Source organism: Acomys minous, assembly GCF_964271855.1.
Source record: "Acomys minous genome assembly, chromosome: 2".
NCBI lineage: Eukaryota > Metazoa > Chordata > Mammalia > Rodentia > Muridae > Acomys > Acomys minous.
In genome coordinates, this window is record NC_140484.1 from 22,306,123 (window position 1) to 22,331,132 (window position 25,010).

The following is a 25,010-nucleotide window of genomic DNA, read 5'->3' on the forward strand; positions in this document are numbered from 1 at the left end:
AAGAGACAGTATTGGCTAGACACACGCAACAAGAATTGGTTCACTGTCATTTTAAAAAGCTGAATTTACCCAAATAGCTTTTGTGAGAATCTGCCTAGCAAACCACCAGTAACTCTTGTCTTTACTTTTAACTGATTGCTTCTTGTTGTCCAGATGTAGCTGACAGTAATGACTTCATTAGGGAAACAAAATCACATGCTTTATCAACTGCAAACAAACATTTATCACTGGCTAATCTCTGCAGGCACCTCCATAGGTCAATGGACTCTTCGTCAAAGCTAGAAGAGTCTGGGGCAGATGGAAAACCTGGGGCCCAAACAAACCTGCCGATTTCTGGCTTTCATGGGCTGAGAAAATGGTGGCAGAGAAGCAAACGCACTTCCTGCCTCCACAAAGCTTGCAGTTGAGTGTGGCAGCAAGTCTACCACAGCCTCCAGGAGGTCACTCTGCACTGCTGGAAAAGGGCCCAAGCACTTCTTAAAATGTTGTGCCAGTAGCTCTGAAGCCTCCCTCCGTGCAGAGAACCACAGACCCACCCAGCAAGCTTCGGGTCTGTGGAAAAGGAAAGCAAGAGCTTCGGGAGAGGTTAAGGTGCACGCTGCTATATGGGACAGAGTGGGCAGGGTCCCGCTGAAGCGTCTCTCTTCCGGGCACTTCAATCTATTGGCGACACACACAGACAGCACTGAAGATGTTTGCATTTACCCTGCCATCTGGAGTCTTTGGTCCTTTATAAGGTTCAACTTCTCCAAGCTTGATTGGCCACTCGTCATAAAATTCCTAGAGGCAATTTAAACATTATGAAACACGCTATCCCATGATTCACCTTACCTTATCTGAATAAAATGCACTCACATACTTTATGTTAATCTACATAGTTCGGGAATTATAGATTTGAAAAAACTACCATTCTCAGCAATGTTGCGCATGAATCTGTGTGACTGTATTATCCTTTATTCATATGTAAGTGAGAATAGCACAGCTCTCAGCTTGTTGTGAAGATTAAATGAACAATATAGGGCATAGGCTTCCATAAGGTTCAAAGCGTTCCCCACAGCGTCTGCCATGTCTAGCATCTGTTTTGTAGACAGCTGCACCAAAGCCAGGTCGGTTAAGAAGCTTAGTTGAGGTCACTCACAGCTTAGTTAGTCAGTCACCTTACCTAACACCCATCTCCCCCATCTTGCTAATTGAACCTCATATTCCTTTTGATATCAGGCACTAATTTGTTCAGGAAAGATGGGCCCTGCCCAGTCCATAGGAGGTCTACATGAAGCACCCTAATTAATTTAAGGGAAGGTATGTGTTCAGTTTAGATCAGTGAAAGAGACTGGGGGAGTAGGCAGAGGGGCTCCTGGATAAATGTGTTCCTCAGATGAAAAGTGATGTTTCCCTGGCAACCAAGAGCATCCTAAGCCAAACTTTGTCCACAGCAGGTGTTAGCACCCTGCTTTTCTGCTGCCTGGTCCTATGTTGCTCACTTGGAACAGCGACTTTGAAAAACAACTTCCAATCATATGAATAGCAAGAGATATAAATGGTACCGTATCAGTTATATTGAATTCTGTCTACCAACAGAATTAAAGATGAGAGTGGACATCATACTAGAAATAATATACCTTCCTTCTTTCTACTTTTTTTTTTCAGATACAAAATGCCAAATAGGCACTAGCAATCAGTATGCACCTACGACGCACTCAACACCTTGTATATCTCAGGTTTTCAAAACTGATAAAAAGAGGTGTCTCCAGTTCGCTGATGAAAAAGACAAGGAGACTTGAAACCTTGCTGAAATGAAGGATGGAGAACTGACAGTGCCTGACTTAGATTCCTGCACCAGAGCCGTAACAACCGAGGCAGCATGGTGTTAGCAAAGGAGGGAGAAGGGGAAGCAGTGAACGGACGAGCCTGGAGAGAATTTGATATACACAATCCCCCCTGATCTTCGGCAGAGGAGCAAAGGTCACAGAGACAAGCTAGTCTATTTTTTAAAATTGTATTGGAGCAGCAACATCCATAGGTTCGGCATGTATCCACAGCAAGCACAGATAGACACAATTTCGTACCACAGTATGGAAAAATCACAGGTTAACCTTAGCACAGTAACACTGAGTGATTCCATTATCCTACTCTCACAGATAAACAGATCATCCTGAGCAAACTATCTAGAGACCAGGGAGTTATATGGCATCCCATGTCAACAGAACTTCCTCTCCCCACACTACAGAGTACACATTCTTCTCAGCAGCCCACGCAGCTTTCTCTAAAATAAGCTCACAGATTAGGACACAAAGCAAATGGGTTGATTTTCTGTTACTGTGTACAAATATCATCGCCAAAATCGGCTTAAGGAAGAAAGGCTTTATTTTCAGCTTATAGTTTCAGTGAGACAGAGTCCACGATGCCAAGGATGCCAAGGAATGCGGGAGCAGGAACCTGGCAGATGACATTTCCACTCACACTCAGGAAAGCAAACTCAGAGAACAGGAAGTGTGGCAAGACTACAAACCTCAAAGCCCCTCCCCCCAAAACAGTGATGTACTTCCTCCAGTGAGGCTCTGTCTCCCAGAGGTTCCATAGCCTCCAGAGAGAGCTCGAGCAACTGGAGACCACGTGGTAAAATACACAAGCCTAGGAAGGGCGTTGTTCATTCAAACCACAGCAGTCAGTCTCAACAAATGTACAAAAACTGAACTAGCTGCTTGCATTACAACGGACTAGATGGAATAAAGCTAGAAATCATCAGCAAGAGAAAGCTCAGAAAGTTCTCAAACTTATGGAGATTACAAGTGAATAATGAATGGATCACTAAAAAAATCAAGAAGAAAATTAGAAAATTCCTAGAATTGAAAGAAAAATAAGACATAACATGTCCAAACTTCTGGGAGACAAGGAAGCCAGTTCTAAGAGAGACATCACAGCTGTAAGTGCCTACATTTAAAAAACAGATGTCTGGTGTGGTGGAGCACGGCTTTAATCCCACACTCAGGAAGGAGGCAGAGGCAAGTGAGTCTCTCTGCGAGTGGAACTCTACAGAGACCGTTCCAGAACAGGCGGGGCTACACAGAGAAACCTTGCCTCAGAAAGCCATAAACAAGCCAGCAAGCAAACAGATTTCTCAAGTGGACAACTTAAGGATCTGTCTTAGGGCCTTAAAAAAAACAAGAATAAGCCAAACCCAAAAGCAGTACACAAAAATAAATAATTTTGAGATCATGGAAGAAATTACTTAGGAAAATTTAAAAGTTCAAATATCCAATAAAATAAAGAGTTGGTTCTTTCAAAAGATAAATAAGAGTAACCAAGTGTTAGCCAAACTAACCAGGGCAGGAGGTGTGGGGAGCATATTAATAAAACTAGACAAGAAAAGAGGGGAGATTACAACAGATATCAAGGAAATTCAGAAAATTGTAAAAACACACCTTAATTTATATTCCACTAGCCTGGAAAAAAAAAACTAAAAGAAACAGGTGACTTTCTAGATAGGTATGCCCTCCATATCAAAATTAAACCAAGGGAAATCAGTAAGTTCAGCAGGTCTATAGCAAGCAACAAGATTCAAGCAATAGTCATCGTCGTCGTCATCATCATCTCCCAACCAAAAAGAATTTTTAAAAAGAAGAAGAAGAAGCAGCACAGGCCCAGGGAGATTCACTGCACAACTCTAGCTGACTTCTGCAAAGAACTAACGCCATTTCTTTCCAATTATTCCATAAAACAGAAAAAGAATGAATGCTTCTAAACTTATTTTACAAAGTCAATATTACCATCCTACCCTAATATCCATATCTCTCTCTCTCTCTCTCTCTCTCTCTCTCTCTCTCTCTCTCTCTCTCTCTCTCTCTCTCTCTCTCTCTCAAACACACACAAACACACACACACACACACACACACACACACACACACACACACACACACACATACTCACTCCAGGTATGTTTCCCTGATAAACATAGATGCAAAAATTCTCAATAAAAGTTTGCAAACCAAATTCAAGAACACATCCAAGATCACTCATCATGATCAAGGCGGCTTGACGTGGAGAGATGGTTCAACACCAGCAAATCAATGACTGTAGTGCATCTCATCCATGGACTCAAGAGCAGAAACCACATGATCATTTAAAGAAGCAGAAAGGCCTTGGGCAAAATGCAACACCCTTTCATAATCAAAACCCTGAAAAAACTAGGAATGAAAGGAATGTATCTGAGCATAATAAAGGACATGTAGGATAAACCACAGCCAACATCGTGTTATGTGGGGGGAAAAATCTAGAAGCATTTCCACCAAGACCAGGAATAAGACAAGGATGTCCACTCTCTCCACTCCCGTTCAACATGATGTTTGGAGTGTTAGCTAGGACAAAAAGAATGAAAAAAGGACACAAATGGGAAAGAAAGAAATCAACATACCTATGTTTGCAGATAACATCATCTTATACATGAAAGACCAGAGACTCCACCAGGAAACCCTTAGAGCTGACATCAAAGTGGCATGCTATCCTCAAGACCCAGCTATTCCACTCCTTGGAATATACCCAGAAGATGCTCCAGCACACAAGAACATCTGCTCAACCATGTTCATAGCAGCCTTATTCATAATAGCCAGAACATGGAAACAGCCTAAGTGTCCCTCAGTAGAAGAACGGATAAAGAAACTGTGGTACATTTACACTATGGAATACTTCTCAGCTATTAAAAACAAGGAATTCCCAAAATTTGTGCACAAATGGATTGAACTAGAAATGATCATAATGAGTGCGTTAACCCAGAAGCAGAAAGAGTCAAATGGTATATACTCACTTATATCGGGACACTAGGTCAAGGGGCATGTCCCATGAATGTCTTCACTTATCAGGAAAGTGGGACAGAAGGGAGGACATCCTATTGGGACTCCAGGTGAGAGAAGCATGGGAGAATAGGGAAATAGAAGGATCCAGAGGTCCTAGAAACCTACAAGAAGAACATTATGATGGGTGGATCTGGGCCCAAGGGTCCTGCTCAAACTATGGCACCAGCCAAGGACGATACTCGCAGTAAACTTCGAACCCCTACTCAGATCTATGCAATGGACAGAACATTCTCCACAGTTGAGTGGAGAGTGGGGGGGGTCTGACTTTCACACGAACTCTGGTGCCCCATATTTGACCACGTTCCCTGGATGGGGAGGCCTGGTGGCACTCAGAGGAAGGATAGCAGGCTACCAAGAAGAGACTTGATACCCTATGAGCATATACAGGGGGAGGAAGTCCCCCTCAGTCACAGTCATAAGGGAGGGGAGTAAGGGGAAAATGGGAGAGAGGGAGGAATGAGAGGATACAAGGGATGGGATAACCATTGAGATGTAATATGAATAAATTAATAAAATATATTTTAAAAATCTTTTTTTAAAAAAAGTGGCATGCTACAAAGATGCCAGTAGCCTTCCTATACACAAGGGATTTTAGAGCTGACCTACTCTGCATGTACGACACAAATGCAACATTTCAACAATGGGAAAACTGGTGGAGGGAAGCAGGAGGGGGGTGTAATACCGGAATCCTGTGCTCTCTGCCCCACTTATTATATGTATTAGAACTAGTCTAAAATTAGAGGCTATCCATTAATCAAAACTAGGGCTTGCTGGTGATAGATACAGATGTGGAATAGAAAAGCCAAATGTTAAGCCTGTGCCGCTTTGCTCCTTATTGCTTTCCTTAGCCTCTGTGCTATGCCCTTGCAGCGCTAGTCTTGCTGTCCATTTGTCGTCGATGGGCCACATTTCATTTTGGCATGCTTTCTCTCTAGGTGACCTGAGGGGAGGCGAGGCATACGGAACATGAAAAACCTTCTCTTTGGTCATGTCCAGAAGCCCAATGGAGTAGCGCTCGCAGTTCAGGTATGTTCTGACGGTATACAGTGCTTTGTGAAACTGCCGCTCCACGTCAGTGAGCTCTTCAAATACTTTATTGGCTGACCACATAAGGATCTGGAAGTGAGCATTCATTAAACAAAAGAACAAATGAGAGAGGGGAGGGAGGGGGAGAGACAGAGAGGGAATATTAGTTTGAAGAAAACATGAAGTGTATCCAAAAATGAACACGTCTCGCAAGAAACTGACATTCTAGATTGAACCTCCAACAAACGTCACAGCTTCTCTAAGGGGGATGATGGGTAGACCTTTCCCAAGACCTGGGCAAAGGACAAATGCTTTCAATATTTGCAAAGGCTCCAGTATCAGTAGGCTGCCACTGGACCTCATGCGTAGGGAGTCACGTGATTCCTCCATGCATCGTTAGCTAGTCAGAGCGAACCTAACCTGGAAAGTTGGCCTGGGGAGGGAACTTAGATGCCTTCGTCTCATTGTCCACTCCTGCATTATGTGCATAAAGGACTTGAGGATCTTGGCCGCAGAAATTCCTCTTTATCCCTCTATTTCATGGAAACAATAAACCACAAATGAGCGACTCTTTTCCTACAGTGATCCACAACCAGAGATCTTAAAGTGAGAACTAACGACTATTTAATAGTCATGCCAACCATGTGAGGTGGGTACTGTAACCATCACAGGCACCCAGAACACAGACTTAATGAGCCAGTTGTAGGTCCAGCAGGAGGGCTGAAGGCCGGACAGGGAAGGTAGTGAGAGGACACCTGCGACCAAGGTTAGGAGGATGGGCTCCATGCGGCTTAAGCCCCCATGAAGGACAAGAGGAGCCTGACTTGCCGCTACTTCTGGGTCCCTCTGCCAGAGAAGCTGAGCACGGAGTGACCACCCATTACCTGGCTTCTCCGGGACTCCACACTGTACAGGTAGCCAGTGTGCTGGAGCCTTAGGGCGACAGCAACAAAGCTGAGGTACTTGGAAAAGACCTACGGGCCACAAAGAGGAACAAGTTACGGTTGGGATCCCTTCCTGTTGATGTACATACAAGTCAGTTCCTGTAAGTCTGGTGGAGCACTGTATTAGCATTACCTCCTCGTCCTGCTTGGAAAACTCAGGAGCGTTGGTTTTGTTCACTGCCATGACCACAGCGAGAACCTCCTTGCCCATCACAATCGGGCTCGCCAGCAGGTTCCTGGTGACATAGCCAGTTTGCTTGTCCATAAAGTCAGAAAAATGGCTGTTCTGGAAAAAAAAAAAAAAAGAATGTTCACGGCCTTGCCAAAATAGAACCGAATCATAGAATGGTAAATCTAAGACAGTCTCTGATTAAAATCCTACGGACAGACGGCAGGGGCTCCAGCTCGGTGGTTCCACCTCCAACCCCCACCCCATGTCGGTCTATGACCAGCATGTGATGAAGCTATCCATTTTGGAATGCTCACTTGCCACCCAGGAAGAAGCTCATCTGGATCAGGCACATACTGGACCAGAAGAAAAGAGGTGGCATCACAGCCAGGTAGAAAATGAGATGCTAAGGAGATGAAAAGGGGGCACAGGGTTACTACAGTGGCGTGCGCAGAAAGGAGAAGGCACTGGAGATAGGGGACAGCATTCTTTCACTACAAATGCAAATGTACAGTTGAAACCAGCAGCCCCCCTAACAGAGCATAAGAAAAAAAAAATCAGTAATCCCCTCAAGCGCAATGGTTCTCAACCTGGGGGTCTCGACCCCATTAACAATCCTCTATCTTCAAAAATATTTACGTTATGATCCGTAACAGCAGCAAAAAAGTAAGTTATGAAGTAGCAACAAAAATAATTTTATGGTTAGGGGCCACCACAACATGAGAAATTGTGTTAAAGGGCCCCAGCATTAGGAAGGCTGAAAATCGCTGTTCAAGGCCTTCTAACCTTTCCCACTTGAAGACTTTAGTGGTAGCTGCAGGGCAGCCTCCTTCCAGACCCTTCTCTGTGATCAGACAAAGATGTCTCTATTTTCTGTAAGTTTATTATTTTTCTAACATATGTGAGACTTTTATCAAGTCACACGGTTTCAGGGACGTCCCTTCAGAGTGAGGCACATGGCTGTGGGCTCTGCCCTCAGGTTCTCCACCCTCGGGTGCTTTATGGGCTAAGCGTCCCGTCCGTCCTCTACTGAACAGTCTGCCACAGTCTCCATCTCTGAGAATGATGCTTCATCAATCATTCCTGCTTTTATTTTTATGACATTTCCAGAGTGAAGACCCCATTGGCTGGAGAAACAAGTTGCATGAAATTTTAATGTATGCAGATTTGTTTATGAAATGTAAAACTTTTTTTAAAAAGATAACCTGCTTTTATTTTTTTCTTTTTATTGAAAATAGATTTTTCCCTCACATACTGTTTCCTGAATATGATTCCCTCCTCCCTATCTTCCTCTGAGCTCCTCCCCTCCAGTCCAGATCCAGCCCCGTTCCATCTCTCATTAAAAAACAAGGTTTAGTAACACAATATAATGCAATAAGATAAAATTAAAAACTAACACATTGGAATAGAACAAAACAAACAGAAGGCACAAGAAACTGAGACCCACTCCTTCATACGCTCAGGAACCCCATAAAAACATTAAACTGTAAGTCCAGTGTCTACATGGAGAACCTGTAGGGTAAAAGAATATTATATATTATATACATATATAATATATGTATATGATAAAGTTTTTTTTTTAAAGAAAAGAAATTTTAAATGAAGAGAAAAGTCCTGATGGACCAATCCAAGACAAGGAATCTCTTGAAAATGGCAATGTGTTCATTCTCTGCTGTCCATCTACTCCTGGGCATGGCGCCTACCCATGCTTGTTTTTTCCCAGTAAGACTCCTCCTTTGGAGAAAAGTAAATTTTCATTTGTAAGTGTCTGTCAGCCGGAGATAGCTTCTGAGTTAGGGATGGGACATCTGATGCAGACCCATAAGGCCTTGTGCATGCTGCCTAGGGATGGGACACCTGATGCAGACCCCATAAGGCCTTGAGCATGCTGCCTCCATCTGTGAGCTCACATGTGTGTCCGTCTTGTTGATTTCGAGGACTTTGTTTCTTCAAATCCTCCATATCCCCTCTGTCTCTTGCATTCTCTCCACTCCTACTCCGCAAGCACCTGTGAGCCCTGAGAGGAGGGATTTGGTAGGGACATCCATTTTCTAGGGCTGAATGTTCTAGGGTTTTTCACTTTCTGCGTAATGTCTGGCTGTGGGTGTCTGTATTTGTTCCCATCTGCCACAGGAGGAAGCGTCTCTGATGATGGCTGAGCAAGGCACTGATCTATGAGCATAACAGAAGCCATTAGGAGTCATTTTATTCCTAGGATTCTGTTTTGTTTTAGAACAGCAGTGTTTGGGTTTATCTTAGGTCTTTGGGACATCTACTCGCAGGTTCTTGGTCACCCAAGTAATGCTGAGAATGAGTTCCAGCCCTTGGAGTGGGCCTTACGCCCAATCAGACACTGGTAGGTTACACCCAGAAGCCTTGTGATGTCGTTACCCTACTATATTTTGCAGGCAGAACACCATTGTAGATCAGAGATTTTGTGGCTGGGTTGGTGTTTATGTTTCTCCTTTGGAGGCATGCAGAGTAGCTTCCTGTACCAAGGACACTAGAACATAGGAGTGAAGGCTTTATATATGAACCAGCTTGACATGTCCTTGTTCAATGGCTTGTGTGAGTGCTGTCTTCAGCAGTGGGGCCTTGAAGCCAGTTTGTGGAGAGCAACCTATAGACTTGGCAACAGCCTGAATTGTTTGGGGATTTCCATGGGACCCCTTTGGCCAACACCTCAATTAGATGCAACCCAATCCTAGTACTAGAAGCTTCATTTGGTGACAATAAATGGGCACTTGGGGCTTCCGTCTCCACCGTCATTTGGCTATTTTATTTAAATTGACCTCTTATACGAATATATTTTAAGAAGCTTCTATTGTATTAGGTTTCCATACTACTCTTCAAATGGCCCTTAATTTTAGCTGCCTCCCCCCACATTCCCTCCCTTGCCCCCCCTTCCCTCCTCTCCATTTGATCCTCTTATTCCACTACCACTGCCATCTACCCATATCTATCCTATTTCCTTGTCTAAGGAGAGCTGTCTGCCCCCTAGTCCCTCACTCTATGCCAAATCTCTGTGGTTCTATGAATTATAGCTTGGGTATCATTGAATTAATGGCTAATATCCACACGTAAGTAAATACATATGAACGCATACCATATTTGTCTTTCTGGTCTGGGATTCCTCACTCTGAAAGGTTTTTTTTTTTTCCTAGTTCCAGCCATTTACCTGGGAATCTCGTGATTTCACTTTTTTAAAATAGCTGAGTAATATGCCATTGTGTAAATGTACCAGGCCTTATGCATTCATCTGCTGAGGGACCCGTAGGTTGTTCCCAATTTCTGGCTACTATGAATAGAGCAATAATGAGCACAGCTGAACAAGTGTATTTGTGGTAGGATGAAGCATCCTTTGGGTATATGCCCAAGAGTGGTACAGCTGGATCTTGAGGTACATACAGTCTCATCTTCCTGAGGAACCCTCAAACTGATTTCCATAGTGGCTGTGCAAGCTTGCACTCCCACCAGCAATGGATGCATGCTTGCCTTACTCCACGTCTTCGCCAGCATGAGCTGTCACTTGTTTTGTTGATCTTAGCCATTCTGAGTAGTGTAAGATGAAATGTTAAAGTAGTTTTGATTTCCATTTTCCTGATGATCAAGGATGTTGAACATTTCTTTAAACATTTCTCAACGATTTGAGCTTCTCCTATTAAGTCTTCACCCAGAGGGGGATTGGATCAGATGCCAGGACTCTTGCTATCAGACTCCAGGGGAGAGTGGCATGGGAGAATGGGGAGATAGAAGGATCCAGAGGGTCAGGAATCCTACAAGAAGACCATAAAGGCTGGCGGATCTGGACCCAGCATGGGGCCTGCACAACCTGCTGTACCAACCAAGGACAATGCATGCAGACAACCTAGACCCCCCTATTCAGATCTAACCAATGGACAGCTCATTCTCCATGGTTGTGGGGAGAGCAGGGACTACCTCTGACATGAGCTCTGGTGCCCCCTATTTGACCACTTCCTCTTGGTGGGGAGGCCTGGGGGCACTCATAGGAAGGGGAAGCAGGCTATCTGGATGAGACCTGATAGGCTGTGGTCATATGGTGGAGGAGGAGGTCCCCTTCTGTCACAGGTCTAGGGGAGGGGAATAGGGCAGAAAAGGGAGGGAAAGTGGGAATGGGAAGACACAAACAAGGGATAACAATAGGGATGAAATCTGAATACATTATTTTTTAAAATAAATAAATATTTCTTATATAAAAAATTTAAAAAGAAATCTCTAACCCATTTTTAAATTGAGTTATTTGTTTTCTTGGCATCCAGATTTTTGTTTTGTTTTGTTTTTTGAGTTCTTTGTATATTTTGGATACTAGCTCTCTATCAGATGTATAGTTGATTAAAAAAAAAGCCAAAAACAATCTTTTCCCATTCTGTAGCCTGCTGTGTTGTCTGAAATTGTTCCGTAATTCTCTTTCTTTGATGAGTTTTTAAGTAGTTGAGTATCAGGGTAGCTGTGGCCAGAAAACTAATTTGGCAATGTTTCTTCTGTTTCTATTTTGTGGAATAATCTGAGGAGTGTTGGCATTAACTCTTCTATGAAAATCTGGTAGAATTTTATACTAAAACTATCTCTGGCCCTGGGCTTTTTTGTTGGGAGATTTTTAATGACTGCTTCTATTTCACTAGGGGTTATAGGACTGTTTAAATTGTTCATCTCACCTTGATTTAACTTGGGTAAGTGGAATGTATTGAGAAAAACTATCCATTTCTTTTTATATTTTCCAATTTGGTGGAATTTAGGTTGTTAAAGTATGTCCTTAGGATTGCCTGGATTTCCCTGGTGTCTGTTGTTATGTCCCCCTTTCACGTCTAATTTTGTTTCGTTGGATCTTCTCTCCCTGCCTTTTAGTTAATTTAGATAAGGTTTGTCGATCTTGCTGATTTTCTCAAAGAACCAACTCTTTGTTTCATTGTTCTGTTTACTGTTTTTGTTTGCTTGTTTCTATTTTATTGATTTCAATAAATAGCTTTATCATCTCTTGCCATCTTCTCCTTTTGGGTCTGACTTATTCTTTTTGTTCCAGAGCAGCAGTTTTCAACCTGTGGATTTGACCCCTTTAGGGGTTGCATATCAGATATCCTGTGTATCAGATATTTACATTGCAAAATTATAAAGTACCAATGAAATAATTTTATGTTTGGGGGTCACCTCAACATGAGGAATTGTACTAAAGGGTTGCAGCATTAAGAAGGCTGAGAACTACTGGTTAAAAAATCTAGAGCTTTCAGGTGTTCTGTTAAGTTACTAGCATGAGAGCTCTCCAATTTTTTTTTTTTTTTAATGAAGGCACTTAGGGCTATGAACTTGCCTCTGAGAGCCACCTTGTGTCCCATAAGTTTGGGTATGTTCTTTTTTGTTTTCTGTTTTTTTCACATTTTATTTTATTTTATGTTTGTTTGTTTGTTTGAGACAGGGTTTCTCTGTGCATTCTTACCTGTCCTGGAATTCATGCTGTGGACCAGGCTGGCCTTGAACTCAGAGATCCACCTGCCTCTGCCTTTAAGCTCTGGGATTAAAGGTGAGCACCACCACCACCCAGCCTCATGTTTTCTGACCTAAAGCAGAAGAGTGGTACTGCCTAGAGCCCAGAGTTCCCAGTTTAAACAGGGGGAGATACACCATGGACAGTAAGTTCTTGCACTCAGCAGACACTGGATATGTATAGGAAGAAAAGCATGCCCTCCCCCCCCCCCCTTTCCACAGTGTTCATTTTGCTGTTAGTCCTCACTTTTCTCACCAGTTCTAGGTACAGAAGAAGCTGGATTCTCAGCAGGGTGGCTGTATCCCAGCATGCCCTCCCTGCAGGGCCCAATGCTCTGCTGGGTACCACAGTTCCTCACTGGCCTCTTTATCTATCACCTCTGCTCCCTGTAGAATCCTTACCCTCAGCCTAAGACGTCTCCAGACGCCTTTACATTCTTTCTCTTGACTCACTGCATGAGTGCTAATTTTTTTTTCAACGTTGTTATCCATTACCGGTTACGTCAGCTTCCTTTTACACAGCTGTCACAGGCACAGACAGAAAAGATGAAATCCCAGTGACATGGCCGAGCAATTGGAAGTAGGTTGTGAGTCTTTCCAGACACTTTTTGTACTTGACATCACTTTAATCTGGGTTCTAAAGACAAGCAAATGCTCTTAAGTCCTCTTGGGTCATTTTAACTTTCAAATAGATGCTGGCTTATTATAACATCTAACAGCCCAGGTTAAACCAGCCCTCAACATGAAGGGGGAGGACTTTCTAGATTTTTTAAAAAGTATCCCCCCAATGATGTTTTTTTTTTTCATAAAGAAACTCCTGAGAGCAACTGGAGGACACCGGAGCAGCAAGACACAGTCTCTGCTAACTCAGTGTGTGTAGAGGTTAAACCCTCCAAGACTTGAGGTCAAGAGGTAGAAAGGGAGACGGGAAGGGGAAGAGAGGAAGGAGGGGGGATCTATAAACACCCAGTTAATTATTGGAAACACCAGCCTTCAGGAGCTTTTTTTTTTCCCAATCAGTCCGATTAAACCGCACCTAAGCAGCTGATGGCCAGCTTCCCCAGTAGAAAAGGAAACAGCATAAGAGGTTGTCCTTCCTTTCTCAGCTTCCTGTTGTTAAATGTTTTCCTCCTTTAACCTGGTCTCGATCAGCAATGATCGCTGACCCTTTTATTTGACCATGCACATCTACCTGGTGTCCAAAGTCCTGCTCGCATAAAGATGATCATTAAGATTGCTGTGGTTAACTGAGGATCTACTACAAGTCATCTTATTTGCTTGTCTCCATTCCCAGTGGTACACACTCAGTCCTACTCCTCACTGACTGGTCCTCAACCATGGATATGCACCCAGACCTATCAAAGCATGGCCACGGCTTCCCTGTTACCACTTTCATGGCTCCCATGGTCAGGAGCAACCGACTCTGCGTCTTTGTCTCGGTGTCACCTACACACTTACCTGTGCCCGCACTGCTACTCAGATGAGAAGTGCATGTGGTCAGTGATGTGTTGAAAAGGGAAGGCCTTGAGGACCTTGGGGACTGTTGCCGACCTGACGTGCTGCCTTCCTGACCATGAACAGATTCTTACTACAGAGACGCAAACGTCAGTGATGGCCCATAGCATCTGCACAGGGTCTTTGTCAAAATCAAATAATGCCAAAAAAAAAGTGAGGATTCTTCAGGAACTGGCAAATATGGTGGAAGGGTGAAGGGCAATGATGACCCTTTGTTTACAGCTTCGGCTCCGACCTTTCCTTGCTGCAGACTTCACTGCAGTGGCCAAAGCATGGCGAGGAGCGGAGGGCACTGGCCAGAGACACTCACTGACATCCGCCATGCATTCTGCAGCAGAAACCATTCTGTGGCCCCAGGCTTTCCATCTGACATAGGAGAGGGTTGGGCTAGAGAGTCACCAAGCCTTCCCATCACAGATACCCCACGTTTGAGGAGAGGTACCCTCCACCTTCCTGCCTCTGCTCGCCCAACAGCCCTGTGGTTTTCAGCACTGGTGGCGTATTTGTGCCACTCGGGGAGCCCATGGCCCAAACAGAGTCTGCTGGGAGTTACAAGCCTCAGTATTATTAGTTGGATTCATTGCAAAGCTGGAGTTGAAAAACATCACTCTAGTGGAGAAAGTGCTTATAATCTATAGACATAGGAAGCAAGGGAGGTCTGTCTCTCACATTCATGCCTCCCCACCCCGTTCTGAACATCAAGAGTGCTGAGGGAAGTGGGGAGACGCTTTGCCCCCACCCTCACCATCCTTATAGCAAAGCTCCAGGGATAAGACAGCCCAGGGGGCACATCAGCCGTGGAGCAATTCTTATTGTTATCGTCTCCATATCAGAAATTATTTTACCCAATTCTCCTTAGGGGTGGGGGGAAGTCTTAGAAAAACAAAGTGTGCACATCAGAGGCTGAAGTTTGATGTCTTTGTATCTGTGGAGATGTGAGGAGGCATGCTCTCATTAGAAAATTCCAGGTGTCGGGACCCAGGCTGTTAGCTGGAGTCAAGAGAAGCATCTTCAGAGCAGTATCAACCCTTGGACCCGAGGAGCGCCCTAGGGTGTTTGCGGAATGGCGCTAATGTTTGACACACTGATCCTCCGGCTCAGTGTAAGCCTTCTGTAATCAGCGTCAGGAGGTATTTGGAGATTATCTCTGACCTCTCAGCTGCCCTTAGTCACGAGCCAGTTTATGGTTCCTGCACAGAAAGCACTTCGGGGCTGCCCTCTGACTCATCCTTTCCCCCATCTGAACATCGCTGTCCCTGCCTGCTAATAGTAGCACTCAGTAATGGGGCGTGGGTGTGGGAAAGCACTGAGGCTTTCTCAGGAAAGAAAGAGAGAATGAAAGAAAGAAAGAAACTGAGGCTGGTGCTCTCACTGCTTTGCAGGGAGGGATTGTGAACGGTCAGCATTTTATAACGCTTTTCTAAAATGACCATGTGGGGCAGTGGTCAGAAGAAAGAGTTGCGCTTTTTTGTTTTCACAAGGAGCATAGATAGCAATGCCTTGTGCTATGCCAGTGCAGTCTTGGTCTTTAGCAGGGTGCAAATGCCTCCCTATAGATTGTTATTTGTGATTGATCATCCCAGTCATGGGGGAGGGGCCAATTGCACTGAATCATTTAAATCTACATTTGTGTTGATTTAGATCAAATATTCTAACATTTGAATAGAAGTGCCTTGCTGCCTTTTTTTTTTTTTTTTTTTTTTTTTTTTTTTTTTTTTTGCACAGTGGATCTACAAGTGAAAGAATTGGTTTGGCCAGGCATGGTGACACATGCCTGTAATCCCAGTACTTGGGAGGTAGAAGCAAGTGGATCATTGTGAGTATCAGGCCAGCCTGGTCTACAAAGCAAGTCTAGAACAGCCAAAGGCTACACAGAGAAACTGTGTCTCAAAAACCCAACCAAACAACAAAAAAGAAAGAAAGAAAAGAAGGAAAGAAGGAAGGAAGGGAGGAAGGAAGGAAGAAAGAAAGAAAGAAAGAAAGAAAGAAAGAAAGAAAGAAAGAAATTGGTTTGTGAGCCAGTTCATTCCAGAGAAACCCCCAACATGACTGAGAGGCATGGGAAAGACTTCCTGTGCAAGCCTTTGGTGTGCTGGCTGATCTACTGGTGGGCTTGGCAGAATAATAGTCCCCAAAGCAATAAAGGCATAACTCTAGCCAGGAGTACCTGATTTAAAAAAACAAAACAAAACAAAACAAAAACATGTCAAGACACGCTAACACTAGAAAGTTGTATTCAGCGCGCCTGTGAAATTCCAGCATCACTGGGCACTTTGTATTCTGATTTGCTAACTCCAGCCTGGCTAGGTCTGCCACCTCTTTCCCTTTAGTTGCCCCTTGTCTCTGACAAGCCCTCTGCCCTACTACAGGAAGAGCCACCTACCTTTTTCACATCTGAGACATTGAGGGCTTTCTTCACGTGAGCAACCCAGCCAACTATCCCAATGTCCAACGGAAACACAACTTCTCTGTCAGGGGCCACGAGGTTGTCCTCAAACTTCGAAGTCGGGGTGACGTCCAGCAGCCTGGAGGCTACTTCCGGTATGCCGTTTCTTGCTCGGCATACGAACATACTGCAGCAATCAGCCTGAAGAAGCTGAGCCAGCCTCTGCAGGGCCCTGTGAGCCACCTGCTCGGCACTGCCTGCCTCGTCCTGCATATACTGCAGAAGCTCCAGACACAAGACCGACTCGTCCACCTGCATCATCTCAGGGACAGACATGCTGGCCTGGACCCCTGGATGGCTGTTCGTGAAGACCGCCCCCCGCAGCTTCTTGTCAAAGTAGTCCTTGGCAAACTGAGGGTTCTCTTCCAAGTATCGCTCCACGGCATCTTGGCTGATCTCGCCCATGGTGTGCCCTGTGTTACTGCGGCTGTCCAAAATGGAGGGCTCTTCAGATTGATACCCTGAGCAGCATGAAATACATCATGGCCAAAGTAACTAAGCAATGGTGTGCTAACGAAGAACCAGGCAATACTTCATTAAACCCCAAGAAGGGAACCAGGAAGGTTGTTTAGTGGTTCTTTCAAACTGCCAGGGACGTGACACAAGACCTCGGCTTAGGGTAGCCAGGGAGCAGTGGATTAAGGAGTTTTTTAAGTCACGAAATCCTCGGCGTTATTAGCTTCTAAGTCCTCAGAGAATCATCCGAGCCAGGTGGCAGTGTCTGCCCCAGAAGAGCACCTCAACTGCTGCTGTCCACAGCCGGGAAGAATCACCCGCCAATCTGCTGGCCACCTTACAGTAGCACAGAGAGGCTCTTTAAATTTCTCTTGTGTGGCAGCTATCAGGCCTCAGAAGTGCTGGGGTGTTTGTGTTTGTGTATGTAGCAGCTTTAACCATTACAGTGAGCACCAGAAAGGGAGACAGAAGGTTTTAGCATCCAAGGAGAAAAAAAACAAAAAACAAAAAACAAAACAAAACAAACAAACAGAAAAACCCAAATACTAACCCTTCCCTCTCCTCAAAAGCCCTTTGATCCCCAGGTTATGCTGTCTACTCTTTCTCTGTAGGTCTTCCTTCTCAGTGGCCCCCGCCGTGGTAAGAAGCGCTCTCTTGGAACTGCTTTAAAGGAGCAAAACCGAGGGTTATTAGTAAGAGTGTTAAATGTAGTTTAAAAATGAAATATGCCTACAGTCTAAGTACAGGGGAGCCATAGGTTGCATGATAACACCCGTCAAGGACATAACTACAGAATGACCTTTGCTGTCCCTAACTGGCTTTTCTGCCCCTAAGCATATTAGTTAGGATTTTGTTTTCAGTAGTAGTGGCTGGGCATCATGCATTTCCCCCTCTCTGAGGCGGCTGATTACACAGACAGGACATGAGCTGGTGTCTTCAGTTGCTAGGATCCCTACATCTTAGGGGCTGTTAGCTAGCAGAGCACACACCGCACCACTAAATTTTGTTTAATGTTTATTTTATCAGGCTTTAATGCCTATTAATCACATTTCCTCGAGCAACACTGTCACACATCTCCTCAGTCAAACAAAACATTTTCCAATCCAGTTGACTTGAATATTTAAGTGCTGACTCTAAGTCTTGATGAGTCTTTTAACTGTTTCAATATAGCTTTAAACATGGCAAGATACAAGTTAAAATGAAAAGCAGTGAATACTAATCATTGGTGTGTCCTACTTAGATTGGCTTCTAAAGGACAATGTGCAGGTGTCATTTAAGTCTATCAGTGCAAAGCTCTGCCTCGCTAGAGTACAGTAACCTTAGTAGTCACAGAAGAGAGAGGTGGAGGCTGCAGAGTCAAGTCATGAGCTGAAATTGTTAGTTATAACATGGTTTCCCCAAGGGAACAGAATTCACACTGGCATTAATAAGCTATGCCCATTTGTACAGCAGTGATTCACCAGTTAACCCCGTGCCCCAATACAGTAAGGGACCCACATTTTCTTACTTCTGTTACGTAATACTCAAGTCTCCTCTTAGGAGGGCTTTTGCCAGGTGACTATTTCCTTCATAGCATCCTTAGAGGAAGGCATTAGGTCCTAATCAGAATATTAAAACCCTAGATCAAGCAACAACAAGCAGTGAGATTGAATCAGTAAAAATCCTTCTCTAAAAGGGATAGCAGACAGAACAAGTGGAGAAGAGTCCAGGAATGTCGAGTGAGCCCTAATCACAGGACTTCAGAGAGTATACTAGGGGCTTTAACACTTTGGACATAGGAGAGGATGCTTTGCAGTTTAATCTGGTAGCAAAGCGACGCTGGATTTGTACAATAAGTTTGGAAGAGTTCCCGCTATGGCTACCGAGATACATCGACTGTTAAGAGCACTTTGCTTACTGCTCTTGCAGAGGGCCAGAGTTCAGATCCCAGCACCCACTCAGGTGGCTCATAACTCCAACTCCAGTGGACCCAATGTCTGCTTCTAGCCTCTGCAAACACCCTTACACATGTGTGCATATACTTACACAGGCACAAACATGCAAAAAAATCAAACAACTTTATAAAAAGAGATCTCTTTCTTTCATTTACACAAAACACTTTGAGAAGCATTAGTTCTTTTTTAAGAGTTTGGTAAAAGTCTACAATGAAGCCATTCAGTTCTAGGAAGTCAGTTTCATTCCAGGAATGCAAGGGTGGTTCACCACACATAAAATCAACAACGTAACACTGGGGCCAGAGAGATAGCTTAGTAGTAAGAATCTTTACTGCTTTATCAGAGGACCCAAATTCAGATCTCAACACCCACATCAGGTAGCTCACAAACACCTTTAATACCAAGGACTCATACGATGCCTCCATCTGGTTTCTGAGAGAGAGCGCGCGCGCACACACACACACACACACACACACACACACACACACACACACTTTTTTTTTTAATGTAACACAGCACATAAATAAAATTATGGGTAAGACCCACCAACCTCCAAAGGACAAGTCTATCCAAATCCATGGCCACAAAGATGACCCTGGTTAAACAGAACAAAATTTAAAGGGCATGAATATAAGAAAGGGATTTGCTGGGTATGGTGGCTTCCACCTTTAATCCCAGCACTTAGGAGGCAGAGGCAGATGGATTGCTGTTAGTTCAAGGCCAGCTTGTTCTACAAAGGGAGTCCAGAACAGCCAGGGCTGTTACACAGAGAAACCCTGTCTCGAAAAAACAAAAAACAAAGAACAAAAAACAAAAGACACACACAAAAAAAAAAAAGAAAGAAAGAAAGAAAGAAAGAAAGGGCCGTGTGAGGAGGGGTATATAGGTGACAACAGGATGAGAACAATCAGAATTCATTACATACATATATGAGATTTTCAAAAATCAATTTTGTAAATTTTGTTTGTATTTCCTCAGATGAGGGGGATGAGATAAAAAGCCATTCTCGAGCCTTTCTAGCTCTTTCTGAACTCTCACTGGCTGGTTCAACTCAGCTCTTCTGTCCCAAACTCCTCTCCAAGCTGACTGATTCAAACTGGCTTCTCCTGGTTTCTGATTGAATTGCTCTGCCTGGCCTTAAACTAATTCTGGCAGTATGTATTAATCTTCAGGCTCCTTCTCTTTCTCTGGCTCATCTGTCTCCACCTGCGTTTAGCTTGTTCTCTCTGCAACCTGTCTCTGTAAAACTGTCCCAGTATAAAACCTCTCCCTCTCTCCCTGTGCTGCTCTTAATTAGCCTCTCTTTCCTGTCCTATTCTTGTGAGGGTTGGGCATGTCCTACCTCTGACTCATTCTGTCAAATCTTTCTCTGATTCATCACTTTGTCCGTCAATTAGACATCACTTTCAAACATGGCTACTTCCTTCTATAAACTGTCCTTACCTTCATTTTTGGGATTAAAGATGTATACTAAGGGCATGTCTGTCTTCCAGACAGATCATGCTGTAATCCAAAGCATGTTTGCATTCCAACTAGATCACATAGACCTAGAAGTCTTTGGATGTGATCCCTTGCCAGAACAGCCGTATTACTGGATTAAAATTACTCTACACAATTTAACAAAAAATATATTTTAAATGACATAAAGATTAGCAAATGATCTGAATAGATGCTTTTCAGAAGGAGAGATACAAATTGTAAATAGATATAAGAAAAATACTGGATATAATTATGTATGAAAGACACGCAAATTAAATATATATTGAGACTGTATCTCATCTAGGTAAAATGGTTATTACTAAACCACCCAATGCTGGTAAGTATGTGAATAAAAAGAGACCTTATACACTGATGGTGTGTATGTAAATTACTATACTCACTGTGGGAAACAGGATAGAAACTCCTCAAAAAACAAAACAAAAGAAAACAAAACAAAAACTCAAAACAGCAAAACTACCGAAAGATCTAGTTAGCCTTCTCCTGGATATATATCCAAGGAAAATAAAGTCAGCACATCAGCAACACTGGCATGCTAATATTTGTCTCAGCATTATTCACAATAGTTAAGAGGTGGAATCAGCTTGTATGCTCATCTACAAATGAAGAAAAACTATATATAATTTGCATATATCTAAACATTACATATAAGTATATAATTCTATATAATATAGTTATATGATATATTTAGTAGAGTATTATTCAGCCCAAAAACTGAAATTCTATCTTTAGTAAGAAAATGGATAAAACTGGAGTTTGTCCAGTGTGTTAAACAAAAATAAGTCAGATGCAGAAAGACAGGTATCACATGTTTTCTTTTATATGTAGGAACAAAAATCCAATAGCCTGAAACTATAAGAGCACTTACTGGGAACTATGAAGGGGTTTGGGGACAGGGAAAAGAGGGTCGGGGGAGCACCGATATGTGTTATATGAATGTATGGAAATTCTACTGTGAATTCCATTAATTTGGCACAATAACATATTAAAAACTATAATAAAAATGTGATCTTGTAGTATACTGGGCAAGATAAATGGGAAAAAGCAAATACTTGGCATTGATACATGGACTTAGAACATATACCTTGAAAATGTGAGTAGGCCTCAATCCTACACTTATGCACTTTACATTATGAAAACAATTAAGTATATGTGATTAATATCATTGCAATGTGTTTGTCATAAGCATGGTTATACAAGTGAAAGACTAGAAATTGTTAAGACAGGCTTGAGGGCTAGCTCAGCAGGGAAGGGCACTTGCTGCTGAGCCTGATGACTTGATGTTTGGTCCCTATCCAACAACACGTGGGGCTTCAGCGAGTGTGTTTCCCAACTCTACACACAGCCTGCTCTTCTCAGCTTCTCTGTTCCGCCACTGTCCCATGGAAAGAAGCTCAAAACCAGGGGCTCAGTCATGTCTGTCAACTGTGAAGGCACTCGGACCGCAGGAGCCCCCAGGAGATTGCTCTGCCTGTTCCTAACTGGCAAGTATGACTGGGTGTCTTAGAGACAACTTGGATGATGGGACCCAAATTATTTTCAACTAAATTGATGATGTTGGTGCCTTTGTGACCATTAGTTTTGATACAGAAAAAGTGGAGTGTCTGAGTTCAGTGGACATCTTCTCTCTTGCCTCAGCTGGTCCATGGCCCAGGAGTTAGGATATGGATGCTCACAGCCGGATAAAACGCCACTGAGTCAGCCACATTGGATTCTTGTTCCCCAAATTCAAAGAATGAAACTCATGGGTCACAGAGGATGAATTTTATAAAGTTTATTATAGACATGTAGATGAGAGCTTAGAAGGTAGAGGGCAGAAATGCAACAGAGCAGGGACCAGTACCTGGAAATAGCATCCATTGAACTGCTAGTGTGGGACCTCTCTAAAGGACTTAGCAGGAGCTGGAAGGAAGCATGGGACCCAGTCAGCCCACCCATGAGGTGCCTCATGCAATTCTAGTCACTTCTGCACTAATAGCTTCCAAAAGGAGGATGACAAAGAACCAGGTACCAGAAGGCTCCTCAGGCTTTCCTGGCCTCCAACAAGAACATTCTTAGACTTTCTGCTTTGGCGTCCTTGCCTAGAAGAGTACCGACTGGATTCTATCTCCTGTTGTTGTCATTAGCTCCTCTGAAGAGGGAAACCCAACTGCTGTTAAGAGAATTTAAATGTCCACTATGGCTTCTTCAAGCTGAGTGGGGTTGTTGGATGTGGCAGTTGGGGGTACCTCTCCAGTCGTCTACTGAAGGGCTCTCAAAAGTGCATCAATCGGTACTTTCATCTACACAACAGTCAAGTGTAACTGGAAGGAAGTCCTGGGCCAGAACCCAGAGTCATGATTGAGGGAGCATCAGGTAGAGTGAAATTAGAGCCCTTGAGCAGAGGAAATGAATCCATCCCACTGGGAGTCTGAATGAGTTAATTAATAGAAACATTTAACATTACAAGCCCTCTGCAGAGCGGGGCGTGGTGGTGCACGCCCTTAACCCCAGCACTCAGGAGGCAGAGGCAGGCAGATTGCTGAGTTCAAGGCCAGCCTGGTCTACAAAGCGAGTCTAGGACAGCCAAAGCTACACAGAAAAACCTTGCCTCAAACAAAACAAAACAAAAACCAATACCTCAGCAGAGAAACAAGTTCTCCCATAAGTGAAGCAATAATGAAATTGAACCAAGGTCAAATGCCATGTATCTGGGCAGCATTTTCCTCATTGAGAAATTGAGAAATGGCCCTCCTCTCCTCCTACCCCTGCCTCTTTCTTTCTTACCAGTTGTGTCCCTTGTTGGGGAAGAGTCAGGCTCTTTCTGACTGTAGTATTTCCTTTAGAAGCATGAAGGACATTTCCTCCTGTGTTGACTCTCTTCTTTTCAAAATATGCACTGGTTAAGTCTAGTCTCTTGCTCTGATCGCCATCAGACAGGGAACTTGACAGCTTCAGGACCCTTTGCAGATGGCCATAGTTGACCTTGGAAGGCAAAGACCAAAATATTTGCTTTTTATTCCCTATAACCACACTGGTATGATCTCAATCATGGATCCTGAACATGCAGAAAATCAGTTGCACCAGTCTGGTACTTTTAACTCCCCCTCCCCCATTTAAAAATATTTACTTTATTTTATATGTATGAATGTTTTGCATACACACACACACACACACTTGATGAATGCTTGGCACCTGCAGAGGTCAGAAGATGGTGCCAAATCCCCTGGAGCTGGAGCTGGAGCTGGAGCTGGAGCTGGTGCTGGAGTTATGGACCATTGTGAACTTCCATGTGGATTACAGGAATCGAACCTGAGTTGTTTGTAAAAGCAAAACATGTTCTGCACTTCTGAGCCACCTTTCTGGCCTCAGGCACTTTTAACTTTTGTGTAACATTTAGAGAAAGCTCAGGTAAAAACCAAACACTTTAAAATAAATACTACTTAGAATTAGACACATATTTTGTTCTGTAAGCCATTCCTTATAAATGCTACTGTCTTAGTTAGGGTTGCTAGTGCTATGATGAAACACTATGACCAAAAGCAACTCCAGGAGGAGAGGGTTTACTTGGCTTGCACTTTCACATCATAGTCTATCATTGAGAGAAGTCAGTACAGGATCTCAAACAGGGCAGGAACCTGGAGGCAGGAGCTGATGCAGAAGCCGTGGAGGGATGCTGCTTACTGGCTTGCTCCCTCATGGTTTGCTCAGCCTGCTTTCTATAGAACCCAGGAGCACCAGCCCAATGATGACACCACCAACAATGGGCTGGGTCCTTCCCCATTAATCACCAATTAAGACAATTCTCTGTAGGCTTACCTATAGCCAGATATTAAGGAGACATTTTCTTGTGGTTCCCTTCCTCTCAAATGACTATAGTTTGTGTCAAAGTGACAAAAAACTAGCCAGTACAAAGAACAGATCAGTAACTTAAGAGAACTCTATAAATGTATAAATAAAGGTTTGGTTGAACTTTGACTCTAGATATTTTAATAACTTTTAATCATCAGAAATATATGATCTTTAAGTCTCCTTGTTTACATGCCTCATCTTACTTGGAACTGTCATGACTTGTTTAGGTGTTATAGCTTGTCTTTTTTTCCAAATCTAAAAGAAAAAAATCCATCCATCTTATTTTAAGACAAATTATTTGCAAAAAAAAAAAATAGTTTAAGAGGAATCACAAAAAGAAAAAGCTGACTATGTTGGCTTCAGTATGTTGGAGTCAAAGGACAAGCTTGAAAGCCAAGTAATTACATTATATAAAAAATAATGTCTGAAATTTAGAAGAACCTCTCACAGGGGTCTGGAGCACCCTTGTTAGTATAGGGTATAGGGAATGCATTCACCTTATCACATGGCAACAGTGAAACCCAAAAAATATTACATGAGATTTCTCTCATTGAATTAAAAACTCCCGAGTTCAGTTAACATGGCCATAGCAGATGATACAAGGGGGTAGGAGAATGTGCCTCGGGTAAGTTGCCTCAAAGTAGCAAAGTAAAGAAACAGAAGGAAAGAATTCCAAGACTTCTATCCAAGACTGAGGAGTTGCCAGAAATAGGATTCCACTGAACTGGTAATTTAGGGGCTTTTATTAGAGGGCTTATAGCTAAAGTTGGGTGCCATGTGGGGATGGGCCAGTCTAACTGCTTGGGTGCCTCCTCTTTGTCTCAGTTACATCCTCATGAACA

The 25,010-nt window shown here is 43.4% G+C and overlaps 1 protein-coding gene across 1 annotated transcript in view; it reads right to left on the reverse strand.

Moving 5' to 3' along the window:
* PDE6C (phosphodiesterase 6C) overlaps positions 1-23,129 on the reverse strand; it is a 63,438-nt gene extending 40,309 nt beyond the window's left edge. Inside the window, exons 1-5 of the mRNA XM_084763948.1 lie at positions 23,104-23,129; positions 6,955-7,107; positions 6,762-6,851; positions 5,827-5,967; positions 706-780 (exon numbers count right to left, since the gene is read on the reverse strand). Of these exons, the coding sequence (XP_084620074.1) occupies positions 706-780; positions 5,827-5,967; positions 6,762-6,851; positions 6,955-7,086 (438 nt within the window). The 5' untranslated portion in view covers positions 7,087-7,107; positions 23,104-23,129. The remainder of the gene's footprint in view (positions 1-705; positions 781-5,826; positions 5,968-6,761; positions 6,852-6,954; positions 7,108-23,103) is intronic.
* Positions 23,130-25,010: the final 1,881 nt, after the last annotated feature.